The 24770-nt window shown below is 43.6% G+C and overlaps 1 protein-coding gene across 1 annotated transcript in view; it reads right to left on the bottom strand.

Annotated features, from left to right (window-relative positions):
• Window positions 1–24770, bottom strand: part of GALNT2 (polypeptide N-acetylgalactosaminyltransferase 2) — a 690029-nt gene that overhangs the window by 380842 nt on the left and 284417 nt on the right. Inside the window, exons 4-5 of the mRNA XM_078649088.1 lie at window positions 8626–8724; window positions 8123–8190 (exon numbers count right to left, since the gene is read on the bottom strand). Of these exons, the coding sequence (XP_078505214.1) occupies window positions 8123–8190; window positions 8626–8724 (167 nt within the window). The remainder of the gene's footprint in view (window positions 1–8122; window positions 8191–8625; window positions 8725–24770) is intronic.

Genomic DNA, 24770 nt, shown 5'->3' with positions numbered 1-24770 from the left:
GGAGCAGCGAGACGTGCTGAGGAGCCCAGCAGAGAGCGAAGCCCACAGACGCTGCCCCGCCTTCCTGACGCGCTGAGAACAAGACGCTGCCTTTCTCCTGCCGAGAAATCCAGTTCCGGCGCTTCCAAGCAGCCCTCGCAGGCAGCTGGAATATCAAGACCTGGGATAAGAGATACCAGCCCTCCATCATTCTAGATCTCAGGTACAGAACTGAATAACCCCTTGCAGAGAATTCTCGAATCAGTCCCTTGGCAAAACAAACGTAACTTAAACTGCTACTTATCTACTCCCGCCCACGTATTAGGCTTAGGTCAGGTACACTGGGGTAGGCGTGGTTAGAAGCACCAGTTGAGTATGATTAGTCAAATGTATATATGTATGTATCTATTTTATCCATTTTAAAGTATCATATGGCTCAGAAACCATATCAATGCTTTTACAGTATTATTTTATAATTCTGTCTCTACTGTATGCACTTTACTTAACTACAAGTATTGCAATAATAGCGATTCATTTCTCTTGTATGAGAAAAGAGACTGATCAATAAATAACATCTTTTATTGAACCACGCCCATCTCTTATTTCTCTACAAACTGGTGAAACTAAGAATGCACGTACTGACTGAGTAAAATAAGTTGTCTATTGTTTTCACACGACTCTAGAGATACACTCTTGATTAGGGGAGAGCAAAGTTGTCATGTTCTATGGTTGTCAGAAACTAAATCCCTTCTTGTCTATCCAGGGAGGTTAAAATCCTCCTTGCCTATTCGAGAAAGTTGCTAGTGAACTCTGAGCTAGCTGGCAAACACAAAACTTTAAGTCTAATATCGTCGGTAGAAGACCTAGTTAACCTCTGCCCTAGGTCTATACTATTGAAGATATTATTCCAATGCGCAGAGCCTATTGGGATAATAGGAACTACACTACAGCATCATATTTTTAATTCACCTGTAGGAGGCGCACCCCCTGTGCCTTGTGAATTTGCTCTTCTTCTGGTTGTGCGTACCACACTACCGAATCTCGTGTGATTTGGCCCTTAATATAGTCAGGGTCAAATGGGCATGCTTTATATATTTTTTCAAAATGAGGGGTGACTACCCTAGATTAAATTGGCTGTTTAAATATGTTGTGTGGGGAAGACAAAATACCTTTAAGCATAGGCAGCAATTGAGCTGTGCTTTGTGATCTAATAAATATTTCTTCCAAGAAATAATCCTCTTCTGGGATAGTGTGTAGGGTTACCTCATTTCATGCAGCAGCCCTATAGATAAGATCATGGTACAATGTTGTATCATCTGGAGGTGAGGGCTTGGATAGGTAGAGGTTAGGATCTGTATTATCTAGTGGATCAGTGTTATAAATATCCCATGGGTCAGGGGCAGCACTGGGATCTCCCTGTGGGTTTGTAAAATAAGGGATAATGTATTCCTCAGGTTGGTCATCACCAGTAGGTGACTGATCTGGCAAGAAACGTGGCTGCTTTGAAGGCAAGTGTTCCGGAGAGGGTGTCTACACTGGCCTTGGAAAAGGTAGTGTAGGTGAAGATGGAAGCGGAGGTGAAGGATTAGGAGGAGGTGAAGGATTAGGAGGAGTTAGGAGGAGGTGAAGGATTAAGAGGAGGTGAAGGATTAAGAGGAGGTGACGGATTAGGAGGAGGAGAAGGAGGAGGAGGAGAAGGGAAATAAATAGGGCTTGTGCTTCTATCCTTCTTCCTTGGTGGATGGGATGATTCAGGACTACAAGGAGCACCCCCCGATGATGAAGCAGGATATCCCTCGGGGTGTATGAGAGCAACAAGAGACAAAAAGTGTCCTTCCCTTCCCTCCCCCTTTCTCACTGTGAGAGGGTCCTAGACCAAACCTAGCTTCCTTTCCTTCTAGAGGATCTCTCATTTTACCCTTCTCCTTTCGGAGTGTGAACGTGAATTCACAGCACGCACTCCGATGGAACAGTGACCCCCCTACTTGGTTATAATGATTCAGGCCTAGCAATGTCCTCCTCAAACGTGCTCTTCCTTTTAGGCAGCGTAAGGTAAACAGGTTGTGGTGGTTTGGTGCCTAGTTTCCCAGTGTCTGGGTGTACAAAGAGTCTTTAGTGCCTTATCTAGTTTGCCTTGCAAGCTCTCAAGAATGGGCTGCAATTGTTTTTGCTGTAGCTCTGTGCTACTTTTGTTGTTCATCTGCGTCAATGATGTAGAAGACGGTGAAGAGCTTTTTGTGCAGATTGCAGTTTTTTGGTTATGTGTTGTCGATGCTGACTGTTTAGGTGCCAGTTTCGACATCAAGGACTTTGAGGATGAACCATCTTTCGGTTCAGAGGCTTTTTCCGGATCTGATGTGCACTGCTTTGGCTCCGAGTATTTGCCTGACTTTGGGCGTTCCAATGTGGTTTTGCTTCAGTACCAGTGCCGAAAAAAACTTTGATGCTTTATATTTTTTGAGGCTAGTCAAAGTCTTTCCAGGAGGAGTGTACTGGCCCAAGGACAGTGGAGCTCCAAAAGCCGGTTTGGGGTGTTTGGTAAGTGTTTGGACGGCTTTCGACAAGGTTCTTAAGTGCAGTACCTGCACTTCTGGTGGCACCGTCTGCACTCCCTCTTGGTTGTCTGTTTTTTTGTTCGGGATCTGGCGAGTGTTCCTTGAAGATGTCCGGTGCGTCTTCTATGTGTTGCTGCACCGTGGTGTGGACCGAACGACGCTCCCTTCACTGCCAAAGTATTTTCTTCTACAGGAATGCCAAGCAGTGCCTCACATGAAGTCTCCTCTTGTTCCGGTGACAAACCGCGACTGCTCACTTTGTGTTGGTCTTGCCAGGAGTACTTTGCATGGCAATTGGGGCATAAGCTGAAGGGCGTGTTTTCCATCCCTTATGGACCTTGTCCCATAGAATGGAGGCAAAGAAGTTATAGAAGGCTGAGCCTGTGTCCAGGTGGGTGCTGTTAAATGACCAATAACAGCAGCTGATGTTGTTCGGATGGGAAATCTGTTTAATTGTAGAGAAAGGTCTTGGTGAGGAATTAAGCTTCGGTCCCGGAGCTGCGTTGTCAAAGTCCAAACCTGATGGTGGAAAAAACTATTTGACAAAGGAGCCAAGCAACATGCGCAATATATACTAGGGGGGGAGTCAGTCAGTCAGTCAAAATCTTTATTTCGATTTAAAAAAATCACAAAAGATAGTACATAATACATAGAGGTGAAAATGTGTAAAATACAAACATATTACGACCTAAAAATAGATTATTTAAATTTGATTCAAGCCTTCCTAATAAAATGAATGATTATACAATAAATAGCTAAAAAACTGCTAAAATTCACCGCTGCAGAACTGCCGCCTAGGGTGACCATTTGTCCTAGATTCAGCATACAAATCAGTTTAAAGATCATTCAGTGTCATTGCAATAAAGTACATAGTGCATAAACAGTCAACTAAAACTAAAGAGCGTAAAACATTTACCTAAGACTACTCTCTTTCAAACGAATCACCCAGCCCAAGAACTTAGCGACAGCAATCACAATGGACTCTTTAGTGGATGTTTTTAGAATCCTGAATGCCTCGCTACTTGACCGGTCCCCAGATTTAAACAAAGAGGTTTCAGCCATCTGGACCTGGGGTTTCTATAGCCTGGGCAAGCAAACAGAATGTGTGCCAGTGATTCGTTAGAATTAGGACAAAATGGACAGTTGCTACCAATAGAGCTGCGCCATTTGTTTGTAAATACATTAGTAGGAAGCGAACCCACCCTAAACTGATGGCACAGTTTCCTGTCTTTGGGGGCGGTAATTAGATCCCAGTACCCTTCATATTTCACTTCATGCTTGATCTCAATGAAGTCTCAGGATAATGAAGGGCCCATTAGAGCAGCAAACCGTTTCATAACAAGTGAGTTCCAGTATGCTGCCTTAAACTCTCTTTTAGCTGGAAATACACTGTCAGCATGGGATGCCCATAAGCAGCTCATCCCCATCTCACAGAGTGGCTTTTACTCGTCATAGCCACAAACTTTTGCTCATACCATCAGCCTCCCTAACTTCTTTTAAAACTTGGGCATAGTGTGAAAGCTCTGGGGTAACCAAGAGCCTTCTCCAGTATGCCACTGGCCTAAAGTGTGCCACATCCTCAATCGAATAGCAACCCAGATCTAAGAATAAGGGTATTAACGGGGTGGACTGTGGGAGGCCAATTAGTGATCTCAAAAATGTATTTTGGGCTTTCACTAAGGGATGTAAGTTGGCATACCCCCACAATTCTGTCCCATACAAAATCGAAGCGCAAGAGGGGGAGTAACTATACCTTGTGACTTGAAGACTTATTTGAAGAAAAAAAATAACTTATAACCATACGACCCAAACACTAGATGGAAGGATAATGCTAAGCATATGTATTTATGGCAACACATGCTACAAATATACGGTGCTGTAAAACAATAAGCACAAAGACACCTAGGGTATGCACAGACACACATCTAACAAAAGGAGGGGATTCTAGGAGGTAAAATAATGAACCATCAAGTAAACCTGTGGGCAAAGTATGCACAGAATGGTGTTCAAAAATGATATCAAAGAGACATTGACACAGTATCAAAGAGTTAAGATGTTAGGTTTATTTTTTTACTAAGTATTTGCACTTGGTTTTGTTCCTTTTTGTAAAACAATCAACAAGAATCATTGAACAAAAATAAAGAAAAAACATTGGAATTGTATTTGGTCAACTATAATATTACATTGATTTGTTCAGTGTCTTTCAGCAGTGGATAATGTGCCAGTCCTGAATCCATAAAATTGTAGTGCGTGGAGTGTAATATACAGCAAAGTATATTATACCAGATATTCACTGAGCAAAGCTTGTGAGACATCTATTAATGTGTACTCTCATCCTTGTAACAATTCACCCAACTTCCCCCATACCTTTCAGTGATTAGAAAGGCAGCCTCTGGCCTCAAATATGGGCCTTTCCTATATAAAGCACGTATTCATGCCACATTTCCATCTAATCAATCGGGGAAATGTTGCGTCTCCAGTTCGGAGCTATGTCTTTGCTGGCAATGTTAGCCCCACATGAAAAATGACCTTCTTAGCTCTTGATGTAGAGGGGAGGGGGGAGAGTTGGGGGAAACAGTGTGGGGGGGGGGGAAACAGAGTGGGGGGGAACAGAGTGGGGGGGGAACGGAGGGGGGGGAAACGGAGTGGGGGAAACGGAGTCGGGGGGAAACGGAGTGGGGGGGAAACGGAGTGGGGGGGAAACGGAGTGGGGGGGAAACGGAGTGGGGGGGAAACGGAGTGGGGGGGAAACGGAGTGGGGGGGAAACGGGGTGGGGGGGAAACGGGGTGGGGGAGAAACGGAGTGGGGGAGAAACGGAGTGGGGGAGAAACGGAGTGGGGGAGAAACGGAGTGGGGGAGAAACGGAGTGGGGGAGAAACGGAGTGGGGGAGAAACGGAGTGGGGGAAACGGAGTGGGGGAAACGGAGTGGAGAGATCCGGAGTGGAGAGATCCGGAGTGGAGAGATCCGGAGTGGAGAGATACGGAGTGGAGAGATACGGAGTGGAGAGATACGGAGTGGAGAGATACGGAGTGGAGAGATACGGAGTGGAGAGATACGGAGTGGAGAGATACGGAGTGGAGAGATACGGAGTGGAGAGATACGGAGTGGAGAGATACGGAGTGGAGAGATACGGAGTGGAGAGATACGGAGTGGAGAGATACGGAGTGGAGAGATACGGAGTGGGGGAAACAGGGTGGAGGGATTCAGGGCGAAGAGTGGTGTGTTGTGGCATAGAGTGGAGAATGCATGTTGTGGTAGTGCGCTGCCATTACAGACAACACATTTTCAATCGAAATGACCATTAGATTTGCACAGACACAGTTTTATTGTTTAAAACAATACAGCACACAAACGATAATGTGTGGAAATGGCATCACCTAGTGTATTGATTTGTTTTACTTGCATTAAAATATTTGGCTCTGATGAAAATTTACGCAGCGATTCTTGCCACCCATATGAAACGAATGCTCCATATCCTCATACACCCCGACCAATGTGGCTTCATGCCGCACCGCAGCTCACGGGAATGTCTTAGACGCCTACATGTGGCCCTCGCCCGCCGTAACCTCCTCTCGCCATAGTTAGCACTAGTGCTGCTTGACTTTGAGACTTGAGTGTCGACTGGCACTACCGAGGGAGTGTGTTGGAGAAGGCAGGCTTTGGTCCCCATTACAGGAAAATGGTGGCAGTCCCTTACTCCAACCCATCAGCCAGGGTCCTCATTAACAGAGCATTATTGGACGCATTCCCTGTCGAGAGAGAAAACCGACAGGGGTGCCCACTTTCTCTTTTCCGATTCGCCCTTGCAATAGAGCCTCTGGCTGGTCTTATCCGGGCTGACGACCAAATACAGGGGTGGCGCTGGCAGGTCCCTTATGAAGATCAAATCGCCCTTCATGCTGGTGATGTCTGGCTGATCCAACAGGGTGGATGGTCCCCCTCAGTCCTCTCGCCGTTCTCCATGGGGTGATGGAAGGGATGGATGGCTCCCAAGTTGATAAATTGGTTCTAGGAACTGACATCTTGATAGCTAAAAGAGACATCGGAGCGGCCTGGAAGGACTCGGCATCTCCCTCTGTCGCAAAATGATGTAGGGGTGTGGACTGCTGCGCCATCCAAGAAAAAACTGTATATGAGGCAAGAGGTTGTCAGGCTAAACATGAACGCATATGGGGCAAATGGATGGGATTGCTGGGTTGATTATTCACAAAAGGTGTTGGGGAGAAATGGGGGCAATGCTGGGCTTGTCCTTCAAATGACCAGGCTGGGGGAGGGGGGAGAAGGGGGAATGTCAACACATTGGAATGTTTTACATGTCGCAGTGATGCATTGTTCACTTTGTTGCTCAAAATACCAATAAAATAGTTTATAAAAAAAGACATATATTTGTTTCCGGCACACTTCCGAATTACAAAAAATGTGCTTCATTTGTGCTTTCCCAATTCTGGAATATTTTTAAATATTTGCACACATCATTTAGACATTTAAATGTTGGTGTGTGCTAGAAAAAAATTGTTTCCTTTCACAGTCCCAGTTTGTCAGATGAAGCCTTTCATTTTGAAGTCAGAGAAAGAAAAGTAAGCACCAAGCTCTCTAGGAAGCCTGACATTTGATCTCTGTCTTTGAATGCACAGCAAATGTGACAAGATAAGAACAACATTTAAAGGGCTGTTTACAGAAAACAAGCGTTCATGGAAGAATACGGAAAAGAGGCTATGTTCCTTGGGAGGGACAAAGACATGAAGGACCTCCTAAAACAAATAAAGTCAGCAAATAAAAAGCAAGTAAATGTGAGTTACAAACCACAAAGTCAAAGGGAAGCAAAGGGCGGAATGCATTCTTAGATCAGCTTTCAGAATGTCCACGAGAAGTCTTTAGCAAACCAGACAAGCTCTGCTGCCTGGTAGTCTTCAACCTAAAGCTGTGCTGTCTGATGGGCTTCAGCCTAAAAAGTAAGAACTGCTCCTTCATTATGAAGCCTTGCTCAATTTGGTGATTTCTCTATGGTTGTTGCCCCTCTGGCACTGCTTTGGTCTGTTCAAAGTTGGATCCAATCAGTGGGGATATAGGTGCTCTCTCCTCACTTCACGTAAAGACAACAGTGCAATCTACGCAGATGCAATGAAGTGCGACAATTCGGCCCTGTTGCACGTCACACGGACTGTGTTATGGACTTGCTTCCCAGTGACTAATGTCTACCGTTGAAAAGATGAGCTTTTCTAATTTTCCTGGTGCTGCTGGTGAGGATGCCGAGTAGTTATGTACAGACAGCGGAAACCCTACAGGAACTCTACGATTCATGGATATATAATAGGCAGAAACCACAGCATGGACACTGAAAGAGGATTTGCGAGATACGAGAACTGGACCTACAATAAGTAATGACTGGAATCCGTACACTTAGTCAATTGAAAGAAAAAAAGCTTCACCATCCATGACCATCCTGACATTATAGGTATAGACTGGCACCCACACCTATGAGTCGCGAGAAACAATATGGCGATTTATTTTGCCATAATATATGCCCAGAAACACCAAGGGTAACTATGAATGAACTCAAAAAGCAAAAGAAAGGTGGCACTCACGGTTGTCACTGTAATCATCGACCAGTATAATTTCTTTGACGAGGTGGGGAGGGCTTTTTTTCAACACACTGTAAAAAATGTCATATTAAAAAAAGAAAATCAGTAGAACTCTTCTTTATGTACTTACTTCGCACATGCATTCAAGTGTGGCTTTTGAACACTGCATAAGTTATGTGCTCAACAACGAAAATTACAATAAGACAGATTGGGCAAATCAACTAAACAGGAAAAAAGAGGCACATGCAACAGACTTCTCGCGGTAGAAAACCAAAGGAGTAGGAGGCAAAATTCACCTGACAAAGGAAAAGCACAGTATCAGGCAAGATTCACTGAGTTATCTGGCATTCCCACTGGCATGTGCTTGCCATGAAGAAGTTATGTGGCCTCATGTGTTGCTTGATTGATCATAGCTGGTATCAGCATGCTTACGTTTTAAACAACATAACCCACAGTCAATATGATTTCCCCCAAATATTAGTGTAAACCCTGGCCTATACACTTACCTGATTATCGTGCGCAGTAAAGCGGACCTTGCCTCATTATGAAAAGTAATCACCACGCTGGTGGCCGGGAGATCGTGATGCCATTGCTTCCGTCTGCATCTGAAGGTAAATGAAGATAAAAAAAGAGTTAGCATTACATTTCACTCGGAAGGACCGACCCCTTTACACTCAGTGCATTTAATTTTTGCCTCCAGACACTGCGGAGAATTGAGAAACAGGAGCCTCCATCTAATGAAATGTTATATAACCTACCAGTCGAAGACAGGGGTCAAATATCAGGCTATGTCTTCCAGGGAGCTTGGTGTTTATTTTTCTTTCTCTGACTTCAAAGTGAGATGATTTATGTGACAATTATGCTGGCTACTGGGATTTTGAAACCAGTGCCTGGGACACTGGTTCCTTTCAGCCACATACCACAGCGCAGGTGGTGTGGTGCTTGGCACAAACAAAATAAGTCCCAGAATGTTGTGCTAGAGGTACTCACATGTTGAAAAAAAACACCCTGTGAAATGTGTTGTGTTTGGAAAATGCGATAGGTACTGAATTTGTAAAACAAAAATCTCTGTGAAACACCACTTCATTTAAATAATTATTATTTCATCCTTGAAATAAAACGGTGTTTGAGGGAATCGCACAGATTTTACCTAGGCACAAACCAGAGTCAGGATCTTTATTCACAACGTTTTAATGAAATAATGGGAGAAATGTAAACTTGAAGATCCTGGCTCTAATTTGTGCCAGGGACAACTTGTAAGGGGTACTTAATAGTAAAAAAATGATCCCTACTTTAATTCAATTAAATTATGGGTGAAAGGAACATAAGGCGTAACTGTTCACTTTAAATTCCTTTCATTAAAAAAACTACCTCGTCCCTCCAATGGACATATTTTTTGTATTCTATTGTAAATGTGACTTTAATGTGAAATTAACAGGGACAGCTGAACCAAAGGCCAGGCTTAACTCTATGACCCTTTTACAAGCACTCATGGAAATGTTATGCAGTTAATATAATGCAAATAGTGAAACCAATGCAAATATTAATTTTTAAACTCAGAAAGTGTATTTATCTAACATGCATAAGTATTTAATCTCAGAACATCAGATTATATCACGGTGTTGAGAAGGCATTTTTACACGCAATGGATTTTTAACATCATAGACCTTCTCCACCTCTGATGACAATGCTATTTATCAGCTTAAAGTCAATGGCCCCAATTCACAAAGGTAAAATGAGACAAAAGTCTAACTTTACGACTTTGGGTATTAACAAACAGCCTTTACTACTAGTAAATGCCCTTTATGAATACCGAAAGTCGTAAAGTTCAACTTTTGGTATTCACAAAGGGCATTTACAAGTAGTAAATGCTCTTTGTGAACACCAAAGGTCATAAAGTTGGACCTTCGTCTCAGTTTACTTATGTGAATCGGGCCCAGAGTAGCCAGACACGGGTGGTCTTTAGGAACAATGCGCAAAATGCATGGTCTTTAGTAGCTCACTAAGAATTTCACTGATCAGAAGTTGCTCTCATTACAGAAAAGGTTGGCGGCTCCTGCTCTATACAATAGCGATCTAAGTTACTGCACTCCACGCCACTCTACTCTACTCTACTCTGCACCACTATACTCTCTGACACTACTCTCTGCACCACTCTATGCCACTGCAATCTACACTGCAGCACTCCACTCGAATATAATCTGAACCACTCCACTCTATTCTACATTACTCTACTCTGCAACACTGCTCTCGCCGCCCCTGAACTCTATGGCATTCTACTCTGCATAGACCACTCTGTGCCACTGTACTCCACGCAAATCCACTCTAATCTACTCTATAGCACTGCACTCTCTACAACACTACTCTATACCACTGTATTCTACGCCACTTCACACAACTCTGAAACAATCTACTCTATACCACTGAAGTCTATGCCACTCTGTGCCACTACACTCTATGCCACTCCACACTACGCTACTGCATTCTACACCACTGCACACTACACCAATGCTTTCTACAAAACCAATACACTCTATGCCAATCTACTCGGCACCACTGCAATGTACATCACTATCCTCTACGCCACTCTACACCATTGCACTCTACACCCATGCCCCTTATTCCACTCAAGTCTACACAACTGCACTCTAATCTGCAGCATGCGCTCTTCTCCACTCTACTCTGAGCGACTTGACTCTATGCCACTGCACTCTACCCTGCACCATTCAACACCACTAATCTACTGTGCACTACTGTACGCTACGCTACTTCACCCTATTCCTCTCTACTCTGCGCCACTCTACTCTATGCCCATGGACTCTACCTCACTCTACTATACACCACTGCCCTCTTTGCCACTGAACTCTATACCTCCCCAGTCTAGGCCACTCCCCTCTTCACTACTCCACTCTACAACACTGCACTCTACTCTGAAACAATCTTCTCTATGCCACTGTAATCTACGGCACTCTACACCACTGCAATCAACGCTGAGCCACTTTACACTATGCCACTGTGCTCAACCCTGCACTACCCCACTCTATAACAATCAACTCTACGCCACTGTACTCTACGCTGCACAACTCTAAGGCTCTGCAGTCTATGCAATGCGACTGTACTCTAAACCACTACACTCTAAGCCAATACCCCACACCACTTTTCTCAAAACCAATGCACCCTCGCCACGGCCCCTACGCCAACTACTTTGCACCACTGTACTTCACGCCACTATACTCTACAACATTCTACTCCGTCACCTCCACGCTATGTCACTCTACGCCACTGCACTCTATGCCACTGCATTCGATCGCGGTGTTTGCGACCGACACCGGAGCTCGAGCATATTGACAAGCCGTAAACTAAAACGAAAGTGCATTGAATAGACACTAAAAGACGTGGCAGATTCTACCACCGATACAGAACAAAAAGTCCCCTGATGAAGGGCACATGCCCGAAATGCATTGGGTATAATTACCATGAATGCTTTGAACACCTTATGATGAAATAATGTGTATTGAAGAACAAATGAAGAACATTGAATAAAATTCAACCAAGCATTGAAAAACACTAGCTAAGTAACTTTATTGAATGAATGGGATGAACATTTGCTATCCGTGTGCATCGAAGGGACGTCACCCCTGACGGGAGTGCCGCATCAAGCATTTATTCCTACGCCCAAAGCACAGAGGGCTGTACTTCGAAAGCACCACCTACACAGAAAAACGTAACAAACATCATTCAAACCTCAAGTGCGATTACGACACATCCAAGCATTACTCCACAACAGACTACATCTCTCTATGAAGTCCACCGGACTACACTGGACCGACCACAGCTGCATCCACTTCACCTTTAAGAAGACCACATCCCACCACCGCCCGCAACAGATCCCCCGTAGATGCTGGAGCAAAATCACCGCAGACCTGCTAACCACATCACTGAGCCAGAACCCACCTATCACCACTACTGACACCAATGACGCAGCCCGCAACCTCACACAGTGGATAGTCAACTGCGCCGACGCCCTTGCACCACTGAAGAACCCCCCCAGGCAAGTCCGGCAACAGGAAAACAACATGGTTCACCGACGACCTCAAAGAATCAAAGAAATACTACAGATCCCAGGAGAAAACCTGGTGCCGCGAACAGACGACAGAAAACATGACAGCCCTCAAGAACGCCACCCGCAAACACCACCAGCTGATCCGCACCACCAAAAAGACATAGTTCAAAGAACGGCTGGACAACAACACACACAACAGCAAGGAACTCTTCAGCATCGTAAAAGAGCTCTCCAATCCCTACGCCAACAGCAACGACATCACACTGTCGCAAGACCTCTGTAACTCCCTCGCCACGTTCTTCCACCGCAAGATCGCCGATATCCACAACAGCTTCGGCGTCCAGACTCCGCCCCCAACCACCGAACCAATGCCCTCTACAACCACCCTCAGCTCCTTGACTCCCATCAGCACCGAAGACACCGCCCACGCTATGAAAACCATCCACTCCGGCTCTCCTACCGACCCATGCCCTCACCACATCTTCAACAAAGCCGACACCATCATCGCTTCCCACCTACGGAACGTCATAAACAACTCCCTCGCATCCGCCACCTTCCCAGAGAGCTGGAAGCACGCAGAGATCAACGCCCTACTGAAGAAAACCACAGCGGACCCTAAAGACCTCAAAAACTTCCGCCCCATCTCCCTTCTTCCCTTCCCGGCGAAAGTGATCGCGAAGATCATCAATAAACAGCTGACCGCATTCCTCGAGGCCAATGGATCCCTCGACCCATCCCAGTCGGGATTTCGAGCCAACCACAGCACTGAGACCGCCCTCATCGCAGCCACCGACGACATCAGGACCCTACTCGACAAAGGGGAAACCACAGCCCTCATCCTCCTAGACATCTCAGCCGCCTTTGATACAGTCTGCCATCGCACCCTAATAACCCGCCTCCACAACGCCGGGATCCAAGGCAAAGCCCTGGACTGGATCACCTCATTCCTCTCTGACAGAACCCAGCGAGTCAGCCTCCCTCCCTTCCGCTCCGCGGCCACCGAGATCATCTGCGGCGTACCCAAAGGCTCATCGCTCAGCCCAACCCTCTTCAATATCAACATGAGCCCCCTCGCCACCATCTCACGCAAACACAACCTCAACATCATCTCATACGCCGACGACACCCAGCTGATACTCTCCCTCACCAAAGACCCAGCCACCGCCAAACTCAACCTCCAGGAAGGAATGAAATACATTGCTGAATGGATGAAACTCAGCCGTCTGAAACTGAACTCAGACAAGACGGAGGTCCTCATCCTCGGACCATCCCCATCCGCCTGGGACGACTCCTGGTGGCCCACAGGCTCGGGCACCGCACCGATACCCACTGACCACGCACGCAACCTGGGATTCATCCTGGACTCCTCTCTCACGATGACCAAGCAAGTCAACGCCATCTCATCTTCATGCTTGAACACCCTGCGCATGCTCCGTATGATCTTCCGGTGGATTCCTACCGGAACTAGAAAGACTGTCACCCAGGCCCTCGTCACCAGCCGACTAGACTACGGGAACGCCCTATACGCAGGAACCACAATCAAACTTCAGAAAATACTCCAACACATACAAAACGCATCCGCACGACTCATCCTCGACATCCCTCGCCACAGTCACATATCAGCCCACCTGAGAGACCTGCACTGGCTCCCCGTCAGCAAAAGGATCACTTTCAGGCTCCTCACCCACGCACACAAAGCGCTCCACGACATAGGCCCCTAATACCTCAACAACCGCCTCACGTTCTACACTCCAACACGAAAACTCCGCTCCGCCAGCCTCGCCCCCGTCCCACAGATCCGCACAACCACCGCCGGAGGAAGATCATTCTCCTACCTGGCGGCCAAGACGTGAAACTCCCTCCCCGCCCACCTACGTCTGACCCAGGACCACCTCACACTCAGGAAACACCTCAAGACCTGGCTCTTTGAGCAGTAGCGGCCCTCCCCCCCCCCCAGCGCCTTGAGACCCTCACGGGTGAGTAGTGCGCTCTACAAGTGTATTGATTCCCTTGAGGCACAGGGTCAAGGCTGATTTGCATATGGCCATGTCTGAACTGGGGTCGTGTGGAGTGCAAAAAAATGATGGATCTAGGCCCAGATCTCTGTACTGGGGTGAATGTATGACATTGTTCTGCATTCTGTCCATCAACTGTTGTTTTTGCATTTGTCACCCCGAGTGGGATGGGTATGCTCAGACGTGAGTCCCATGCTCTCCACACCACTGGAGTCAAGCTATCCTGGCTGAAGACGGCTGATAGCCAGAAACCGGTCCTAGGATGCTTGATTCCGGTCCAGGAAAGACATGGCTTGGCAGTTCGGGCTGGGCTGTTCCCTTGAGGCACAGGGTCAAGGCTGATTTGCATATGGCCATGTCTGAATTGGGGTGGTGTGGAGTGCAAAAAAACGATGGATCTAGGCCCAGATCTCTGTACTGGGGTGAATGTATGACATTGTGTTGCATTCTGTCCATCAACTGTTGTTTTTGCATTTGTCACCCCAAGTGGGATGGGTATGCTCAGACGTGAGTCCCATGCTCGTCACACCACTGGATTCAAGCTATCCTGGCTGAAGATGGCTGATAGCCAGAAACCGGTCCTAGGATGCTTGATTCCGGTCCAGGAAAGACATGGCTTGGCAGTTCGGGCTGGACTGTTCCCTTGAGGCACAGGGTCAAGGCTGATTTGCATATGGCCATGTCTGAACTGGGGTGGTGTGGAGTGCAAAAAACCGATGGATTTAAGCCCAGATCTCTGTACTGGGGTGAATGTATGACATTGTTCTGCATTCTGTCCATCAACTGTTGTTTGTGATTGATATGACACTCCACAGCACACCACTCAACTCTACTGTATGCAACTCTATGCCACTCCATAACACTCCACTCTTTTCCACTTTACAATACTCCACACCACTCTCCTTTACCCCACTAACTTTTAGCCATGCTGAACAGCAGCCACTCTGGTGTACAACATTGCTAAACCATATTGACCTATGGGATTTACCAATGCTTGTTTTGTTAGCTTCGTGAGCTCATTGGCAGTAGGCCCCCGAGTCTGGTCCACATGAAATTCAGATACACCTTTATTTCCACAATGTGATTTTGTAACACACTATTTCAGAGCAAGAATAAGGGTATTTGACGAGCTTTATGTGGCAATGCCCACTTCGGGTCTTAGACTCTGCAGCTCGGGGCTGGTCTAAGATGCATAGTTAAAAATCCTCCCCAAAAGGCTTGACCTATGTAATTATGGCTTTAAACGCATACATTAAACTCCTATGCTTCATATAGGGTGCCGTCTAACCAGTATCTGGGTTCCTCTCAATGTCGCACAGCATCCAACACATGTATCTAAAACAAGGCTTTGTCAATGCTTGTTAGCTGTATCTGATGAACGAACATCAATAATTTTGTTGTGAATAACTAGAATTTAATATGTTTTAAATCTTGAAATATGAAACCATGGACTAAAAATTACTAAGGTTTGTGGAAGGGATAGTTGCCTTCAGAGTTTCTCTGATACTTCCGCCCTATCTTCACACCACTTTCTTCTGCAGACTCGTTCTGAGCCACTTTTGCCCTTTTCTTACTTTATATTTCTGAAACCCTCAATCTGCATCTCACACTTTCCTACAATTATCAATGGTACATATGCAATTACCCTCTGTGCCTTCTGCCGAAAGGCCACGGATTGTATGTACATGTCATCTGAACACCACCTCTATGAACGACTGACAGGCACTGTCAGAAACTCGCACTGCCTTATGCCTCAACTTAAGAGCTCCTAATCACGCCTCGTTGTAAACACCCAACTACATCTGAAGGTGACTCAACTGAAAGTATGCACTATACAAGAGTTAAGGGTTGTATAAAAAGTTGCAGAAACACATTACCTTGAAAAAAAGCAAACACTGTTGTGGAATGCAAGGTGATGCAAAACATTTTAAATGCAACCCGGGATTACATCGCTGACATGCAATATCATAAGGGGTTTTACATTCCTTGTTGATAAACTGATCACTCTCTTCAGCAATGTGATAATTGGCCTCAAATTCAGAATCTGATCAGTAATGCTTACAAATGTTGGCCAACCTCCAAATCTCGGCCCAACGCCGGAGGATACTACCTCGTGTGGCCACTGTTGCAATATTTTCTCTGGCAGAGCAAGTCTTAAAGTGTCCCTTCATGGAGAATTAGCATTTCAACTAAAATGCTTGAAACAGTTACTTCTGCACCAGATGATGCACCCTTTCAGATCATCCTGCACTTCAAATGAAATCCCGTTCTACGCCTTCTCACCCGCCTCAACGCTTCATCCAGCTTCCCCATGCTTCATATCATTCATGACCATTCCCATACTTTTGATAGCCTGAAGGACTCTCACACGCCACAATATTCAAATTCAAACCTCACAGAATAAGAAGCATCCAATGAATTTTTCAAACGAATAAAAATTAAAATCTACAAATGCCCCTCGACTCCGGGTGCCCTACTGCATCTCTCCAACGTCACCAACATATCCACCATGCTCGTTTTAATTAGGCCTGGGCGGTAAATTCACTCCCGCTTGCTGATTTTGGGTAATTTCGCATTCCGCTGAGAACGCGAAATTGCCCAAAATTCTGCGTTTCGCGACTTTGCATAATTTTTTGCTTGTTCGCGTTCTCAAATGCATGTTTGCGAGATATTTCCCCCCGAGCATGCAAACTGTGATTGTGAACAGCAAAAAAGCATCGCGAACAAGCAATTCCGCGTGTTGGCGGAATTACTGCATGTTCGCAGAGATTTTTTACCGTTTCGCAGAGATTTGCGTAACGCTATTATGCAAATTCCGCCCACCCCTAGTTTTAATACTTGTCAACCTCTCCTTTGACTCAGTGGAGTGTGACATACTCATGAAAATCGTTGCTACCCTGAGCACAAACTAGACAGCACTCCCCTAATTCTACTCTCACCTTTGGAACTGGCTGTTTCTCCTCATTGCCTACAGCTAGCTTTAGGCTGTTATTGGCCCGATTTGTTATCTCTGTAACCTTAACTTACCTCATTGTACAAAGGTGTTTGCCCCTGAAAGTCGATTTTTAAATTTTTTTACACTACCTTAGTCTTCCTTCAAACATAAATAGAGAACTGCCTCGCCGTATTGTCTATTAATAAGGCCATTCATTACTAAACAGTCAAACTACACTTGAAACAACCATCTCTACCCTTAACCATGCATTAAACACCTTCTCGTCTGCCAACCATTTGAGCCTTTCTCTTCAAACCCTTATTGATACACTACTCTCCAGTAAATAATAGCACTCAACCCTATCTTTCTCACTAATCTTACAAGACCACTGCAAAGTCCTCACCTTTAAACTTGCACACTTTTCAGGCATACAACTCTCCACTTAATTCCAAGAAGGTTAGCTCATCATCTACCTCAGGTTTGTCCACAAGTTCAATGTGTTTGACTTAACATCAGATCCTAGCCTCTCCTAGTTCTCAATCAAGCGTGACTACTCACCTGTAAGGGTCTCAAGGTGCTGGAGCGCAAAGTCCTGTCCATCAAGGAGGAGGTCTATCGAAGAGCCATGTTTTGAGGTCCCTCGTGAAGTTGGGGAGTGATGTCGTCTGTCTGAGGTGGAGTGGGAGGGAGTTCCTGGCTCTGGCCGCGATGAAGGAGAAGGAGCGGCCTCCCGATCTGGACTTCCTGGTGCGAGGGACCATAGCGTAGGAGAGCTGGGCTGATCGTAGGTTCCTTTGGGATGCGTGGAATGTGAGTCGGCTATTCAGGTATGCTGGTCCAGTGTTGTGGAGGGCTGTGTGTGCATGGGTGAGAATCTTGAAGGGGATTATTGCCTCGATCGGGAGCCAGTGGAGTGTGCTCAGGTGCTGGGTGATGTGGCAGCATCATGGCAGGTTGAGGATTAGTCCGGTGCGGCATTCTGGAGTTCTCCTAACCTGCATCATTAAATTGCAGGCCCTTGAGTGCCTCACCTTCCATACCTCAAATGTTTCCTACTCTAAATACATATTTCCCTAATTACAGCTTACAATACTATTACCTTTGACCTCAAGGTTACAACCAATCCGAAACCTCCAAGAAATCATTCAAGCAGCACCCCCTCCACTAAAGGCTGGCTAAGCAGGCGCTCGCCAATTCTTGATCCTTTACAGTGCCAACGGAAGAAATATCTCAGCTTTATCAAAACCTATGTTATGTTCCATTACTCACCAGAGGGAAACAAACACTGTACTCTGATCACACTTTTGAGCGACTGTAATCTCTTCCAGTTCTCTAAAACAAGTACTTTGTGTTCTTATCTATGGTTCGATTGTTATGTACATTTCTAGCTCAGGATGGATAATATGTTAGTCATACTTAAAGATGCTGCCAGAATACAGGCATGTGAGAATCATTTGTGTTTTAGCTGGAATGCTAACTGCCTAAACTGAAATGTATCAAGAGATTTGTACCTCTTGATTCTAGCTACACAGTCATTGTTGATCGGGATGCTCAACAGAAGCAACATTTAAGGTATACTAATCTTTCTTCGTGATGAAAAGAGCACTTATAGCATCCAGGTGAACATGAAACCCTGCAAATAAATTAGGAATACAGAGTGAGTGATAAGGAAACCATTACCACAATGGAAATGTACACAGGCTCGTCAATGGACTCACTATTGTTAGAATAACAGCAACTATGAAGAGAAATGTACACATTAGTAACCCAAATTCAGCCTGTGCATAAATTCAAAAGATGGACGAGTTAAAATCTCCTATTGTCGCATTAAGCTTTCAAGTAGAAAAATTTTAATGGACTGGAATGATTGTTCTTAAGTCTTTCAATCACGAGCCACTGATATCTTAAAGGAAACCATTTGATTTTAATGAGTAGTGTAAAATATTTGGTGACCACAAGAATACGCCTTAAACCCTTTAAACCTATGTGTAAATTGCTAGGGCTCTCTTTAGATGACAGGTTTCCAAAAACTGCCTACAAGTCCTAGACAGATCATTGTAATTCTGCTTTACCTGATTAAAGATAAATGATCACTGCAAACTGAACTAGAGAAAATAGAGAGCCAAACTCTAAGATTGTTTTGGGGGAATAACACCCCTTCAGATTAATGAGCAGATTGGAGTACCATTTAAGGAGCCTTTCAACAGACCGGTAGAAACGATTTGGGCACTGATCTTTCTTTTCAGATGTCGGAGAAATTAAGATTGGGAAATCACTCCTCTGGAGGACAGCACACATCTGATAAGACAATTAGGGCAAAACAAAAGAGGGATATATATATATATATAAAAACTTTATAAATAAAAATAAATAAAATAGGGGGTTATACATTCCCCAGGAGGCAGTTTCCTCACTGTAGAGAAAGAAAAGTTACAGGTCTTCTGGGGTTTGTTTCTGCAATGACCTATGCGAGTGCAGGGGGCCATGCAATTTTGACACACCAAGGTTTTACCTCAATAGAACACCCACAGTTTGATGAAATCAGAGACAATGTTAGACCTTAATTTCATGAGGCTACGTATCCCCCAGGTAAGGCACCTTCCAAAATATCAGAATACAGACAAATAAATAAAAGGGCCTATTCAATACTGAGTTTAAGATAAACGGGATAAGCTTCAGCTTTTTTTTTTTTTTTAAATGGTACAGTACAGAAGAATTGCCACGACAGCCCTTATCAAATAGAGCATTAAAAAGAAGCGCAAAATCAAAAATAGTCTAACTATTAAGTGGGCACCAAAATCAATAGAGAAATTGACAGCATCTCTAACAGCATCTAAGCCTTTAGGAAAGTAGTCAGGCTCACCGAAAATTGAGGGTTTATTTATACTATTTTTGTATATTAAAATCACTAAACCCGTAAATCATTGTGGTATTATTAAAAGTGTTACATTATCAGCAAATAAGAGCACAGTTTTATGTAGAACATAAGACAAAAAATGTGGCGAGGGTGTTCGTTGCGCAAACCTGTCAGTGTCCCCATGTAAGTAATGCCCAATCTCACGGTGATCCAAAGGGAAAGGGGTAGCCACTAATACCCTGATAATGTGGAGTGGACACAGTCCACTGTCAAAATTAATTCATACAACCCCTGAGCAGCACATCATTACAAAACCATAAAGAGGCAATATATGAAGTCGTGTTCTTCTGTTTAATTCCTTTGTCTTTTAATTCATATTGGCTATGCTATGCGCTAATAACTCTTGTTATTGTGTAATCACTGTTTTTATCCTATGTGTATACTTGGCTCCAGTAACTGATGTCATTTTGTAACCCACTGATACTCTTGTAAAGCACTCTGATACCTCCGGGTCTAGCCAGCGCTATATAAAACTCTGCAAATAAATACATCTTTTTCTCATCAAATGCAAATCCTTCTAGGTTCAGGAAATCACTCCAATGTTAAATTTGTAGCCAAAACGTGTTTCGTCATTTGTAAATTAACCCAAATGACTTCATCAGGGCAGTCATTTCTGAACTAAAGACATTCAAATCCTTCATATCAATCAAAAAAAAAAAGGCATGAGCGGGCGGAGTAGCACCCTACTGTGAGTCCTGTGGTCGCTCCGAGAGTACTTGTAGTTCCGTGTATGTTCCGCGTGTAAGTATTTTATTTAGCATCACATTCCCTTGGCACCTAAGCACTATCACTCTGCATGAAGAACTATTCAGGCCCCTCTATGCTAATGTCATCTGTAAATGGTTGAACAAAAGAGATATATGAACAACTGCAAACTTTTATGAACTAATAGGGTACAGTGAGCTAGAGGCAGGATCTTGGAACAAGATACAGTTCTGTGACAAAAGCCAGAGAAGATTAATCGAGAACAGCATTAACAATGACAATGGAAATAAACAAACATAAATCTGCTTGACTGTGTGCTGCAGAAATAACAAACAGAGAAATGTGCAGGAATAAAAGACAGGGGAGACATCCATTTTGAACAAGATAGCTCCTAGGCCCAAATTGAGGTTTAGATAACAAGGAAAACATACTTCCACACATCATAGGGCATTTGTTTTAAAGACAATAGTGCTACATCATTGTGTCCATGCATATTTGAATGTAAAGCTATATTCTTCATGTTGCTAATAATGCACACAAATATGAATTCACGAAAATACTCAACATCCACATGGCTAATCATCTTGCTGATGAGGCTCAAATTAGATACATTACTTCAGCTTCCATCCCTGAAACACCACAACTAGAAAGACAAACTTGAATCTTTAGTCCCACAATCAGAAGTCCTAGCAATAATTAAAACTCTAAGATCCCAGATGGCTCGAGGCCCTAAGGTTTCTCTGCAAATTCATACAAAACTTTAGCTAATGCTTTCCCCCCCATCTAGTTTTGTTATTCACTCTTCAGCAGAGAAGCGTAGGGTCTCCACTACAATGATCTGCCTGGCAGGAACTCCAAGCTGTGAGTCTGTGATGAGCTGTTTGTTACTCAATGTCGACGCCAAACTATTTAAGCAAATTATTTAATCACAGATGGAATCAATATTACCCACCATACATCCAGATCAATCTGGCTTTTTAAAGGGTCGACATGTGAATGATATCGGAATTGCTCCCTACCATCTCCAAAACACTATAAATACTCCACTCTTCCCTTGAAGTCAAAGGAGACACCGCTAAACTCCTATACAAATTACATGGATGGCCTTACCTTTACCTGAAAACCAAAGGAGACCATGTTATCTCCAGTGGAAACCGGATATTTCCCACTCACAAGATGAAGCCAATATTGCACACAAAGATAGCATCTCAACTGGAATCACATCCTTCCAGTTTCTCTGTCTCTCTGACATCACCTCAGTAATTCCAAAAGGAAGAGAAAAAAGTCACAGTCCATTTGATTAACAAGAACACAAAGAAGCGCAGAAATTACCTACTTTTTCACACTTCTGGCATGCTTCAGTGGGGCATGGCATTCTCGGATCAAAATGGGATGCAAAAGCCTCCAAAGATATAGATTGAAAATGCAATAGAGACTGTTTAACATTTAAAAGTTGACAACAAGTCGTATAGAGTTGCGACTTAAAGGACTTGAAAGGACTGTGACCAGCTTCAAACTTTCTTTTACCAACTAAAGCAGAGTACATAAAGAGGACTGAATGACTGACTCATCCATTCAGACACCATTTCCTACCAAATGAAAAGAATCATATCAAGGGTATATTTCCTTCTGGAAAATACTCATTCAGAGCCCCATCAACAGTGGTGATGTAGTGTTGACTAGGTGTCATTAGATGCTTTGAACATGTGATCCAGATTAAATTTTATTCTGCAACCTAACCGCTTGCTTCTTCATGTGTCCAAGTTGGAATAATAGTTGTAGCGGTTATAGAAGAAACGACTGACTTCATCAGGTGATTCTTCTCTAGCAGTTGTTGTAAAATTATTTCTTTCAAGCTGCATGTGTTGTTCGGAACATAAATTCGATATTCTTATGTTTCAAGGTATTTTAAAAATAGAAATAAGTCCCTTGCTACTAGAGCTTCTAACTACAATCAAATGCGACTAGGAATACGACGCTTTTTATTCACTACCAATGAACTTCGAACAACCTTTGGATTAGACTCCACTTTGGACGATTGATTCTATTCACACAGGTAGATATACATTGCCTCTTTTCCTTGGACCCTGTATGTATATATATATATATATATATATATATATATATATATATATATATATATATATATATATATATATATATATAGGAATGGCTTTCATAAACAGGGCCCTTTTCTGTTTTTAAAGGTATATACAAACTATTCCTTCTTCAAACATTTTCGGAAGGTTCTTTCTGCATTCCTGTGCTCTATAGAAGAAAGGTAATTAAATGAGCCAGTATACTATTCAATTTAGTTAATGTGTAGCCACCAGATTGCCCCTACAGTATTTTCATTAGTCCCAGGCCTTTTTAAAAACAGGGGTAAAAACCTTTTTTAATATACATGGATTGATTTGAAAATGTTATACATGTTTCTTTGAAATATGATCTATTTTTTCTTGTTAATCGAACCAGATGAGTAACTATATGGCCACTCCATAGCCATGGAATGTGCTTTAAGGAGCCTTTCCTGTGTTTTGTATCATCTAACTCTTAATGAATTTAGGAAACTAGTAGGAGGTTACCAAATTGTTTTCTTCTATACTTACTGGGTTGAGAAATTATGTATGTAATATTCATCAGGTGGTAACCTTACTATTGTCTATATCATTAGTCACCTCAATTGTGATAGATGTGTGTAATACAAATGAGACTTTGTTGATGGTTAGTGAGTGGTATATAGAGATCCATTTCCAACCTATATTTCGACCATATATCCTTGGTTGTCGATGAGTTGTTAATATATAATATATATATAATAATGATACTTAGACTTTGTGCTATCAACAGTATGTACTAATACGTTGTTACTTCTGTACAGTGGGTTTTTATGAGGCTTTTTGTGTTTAACTGTATTTCTTCTTAATTATGAATATAAGCATATTGTGATGTGTTAGATGGATAAAAAGTATTGTATATTATTATTTTTTAATTGTGTATTTTTAATTCACAGCAAACTTTGTGGTTACTCCTGAAGAAGGCGTTTTACACGCCGAAACGCTTGTCGAGACAAAATTACGACTTTAGTGCCACTTTTTTATTATATGTTTTTTAGTTTTCATTGATTGTATACACATTATGTGGATTTATATGTATGAATGGTAATATATTATGTTGGAGATTCTTTTTAAACAAAACTAACCATTAAAATTTGAATGTACAATTTGCACGTTTTGCCTCTCCACTGTCTTTAGTTTACATACTGTACTGTTCTATTTTATTGTCTATTGAGAGGTCTATATCTCAGATTGCCTAGGATTGTTTTTCTCAAAAAAAAATTCAGGGGGTCCTTGTTCTTTACAAATATGGTACACAGTCAGTACAGCCTTTTGGTCATGCCAGGCTTTTTAAAGTTCCTGGCTAGCCTCAAGGTTTTTAGAAGCCTTTTTCATGTATTCGGCCATCCTGGAGCAGAGACCAAGTACATAGTCCACTATGTCATGCTTAGGCTTTTTGAGAGGTAACTCCCATCCTTCCTTCACAAGACACAGGGGTGCCCAAACAAAAGTAGTTCAAAAGGGCTGTAGCCAACCCCCTTTTGTGGGACCTCTCTATAAGCGAATAAAAGGCAGGGCAGCAAGATATACCATCTTAGTCTAAGCTTTTCAGGGAGTCCCTTGATCATGCCCTTTAAGGTCTTGTTGAATCTTTCAACTAGACCATTGAACTGTGGATGGTAGGGTGTGGTGAACTTATAGTTTACACCACACTCGTTCCACACAGCAGTCAAATATCCAGACATAAAGTTTGCACCTCTGTCTGAGACAACCTCTTTCAGAAAGCCCACTCTTGAGAAAACTCCCAGGAGGGATCTTGCCACAACAGGAGCTGTTGTGGTCCTTAAGGGAATAGCTACTGGGTATCTGGTGGCATGATCCACTACCACCAGAATAAACCTGTGCCAGGATGCCGTTTGGGGATCCATTGGACCAACAATGTTAATCCCAACTCTTTCA

Source organism: Lissotriton helveticus, chromosome 6, assembly GCF_964261635.1.
Source record: "Lissotriton helveticus chromosome 6, aLisHel1.1, whole genome shotgun sequence".
Taxonomy (NCBI): Eukaryota; Metazoa; Chordata; class Amphibia; order Caudata; family Salamandridae; genus Lissotriton; species Lissotriton helveticus.
This window is presented reverse-complemented; position numbering and strand designations above follow the sequence as displayed.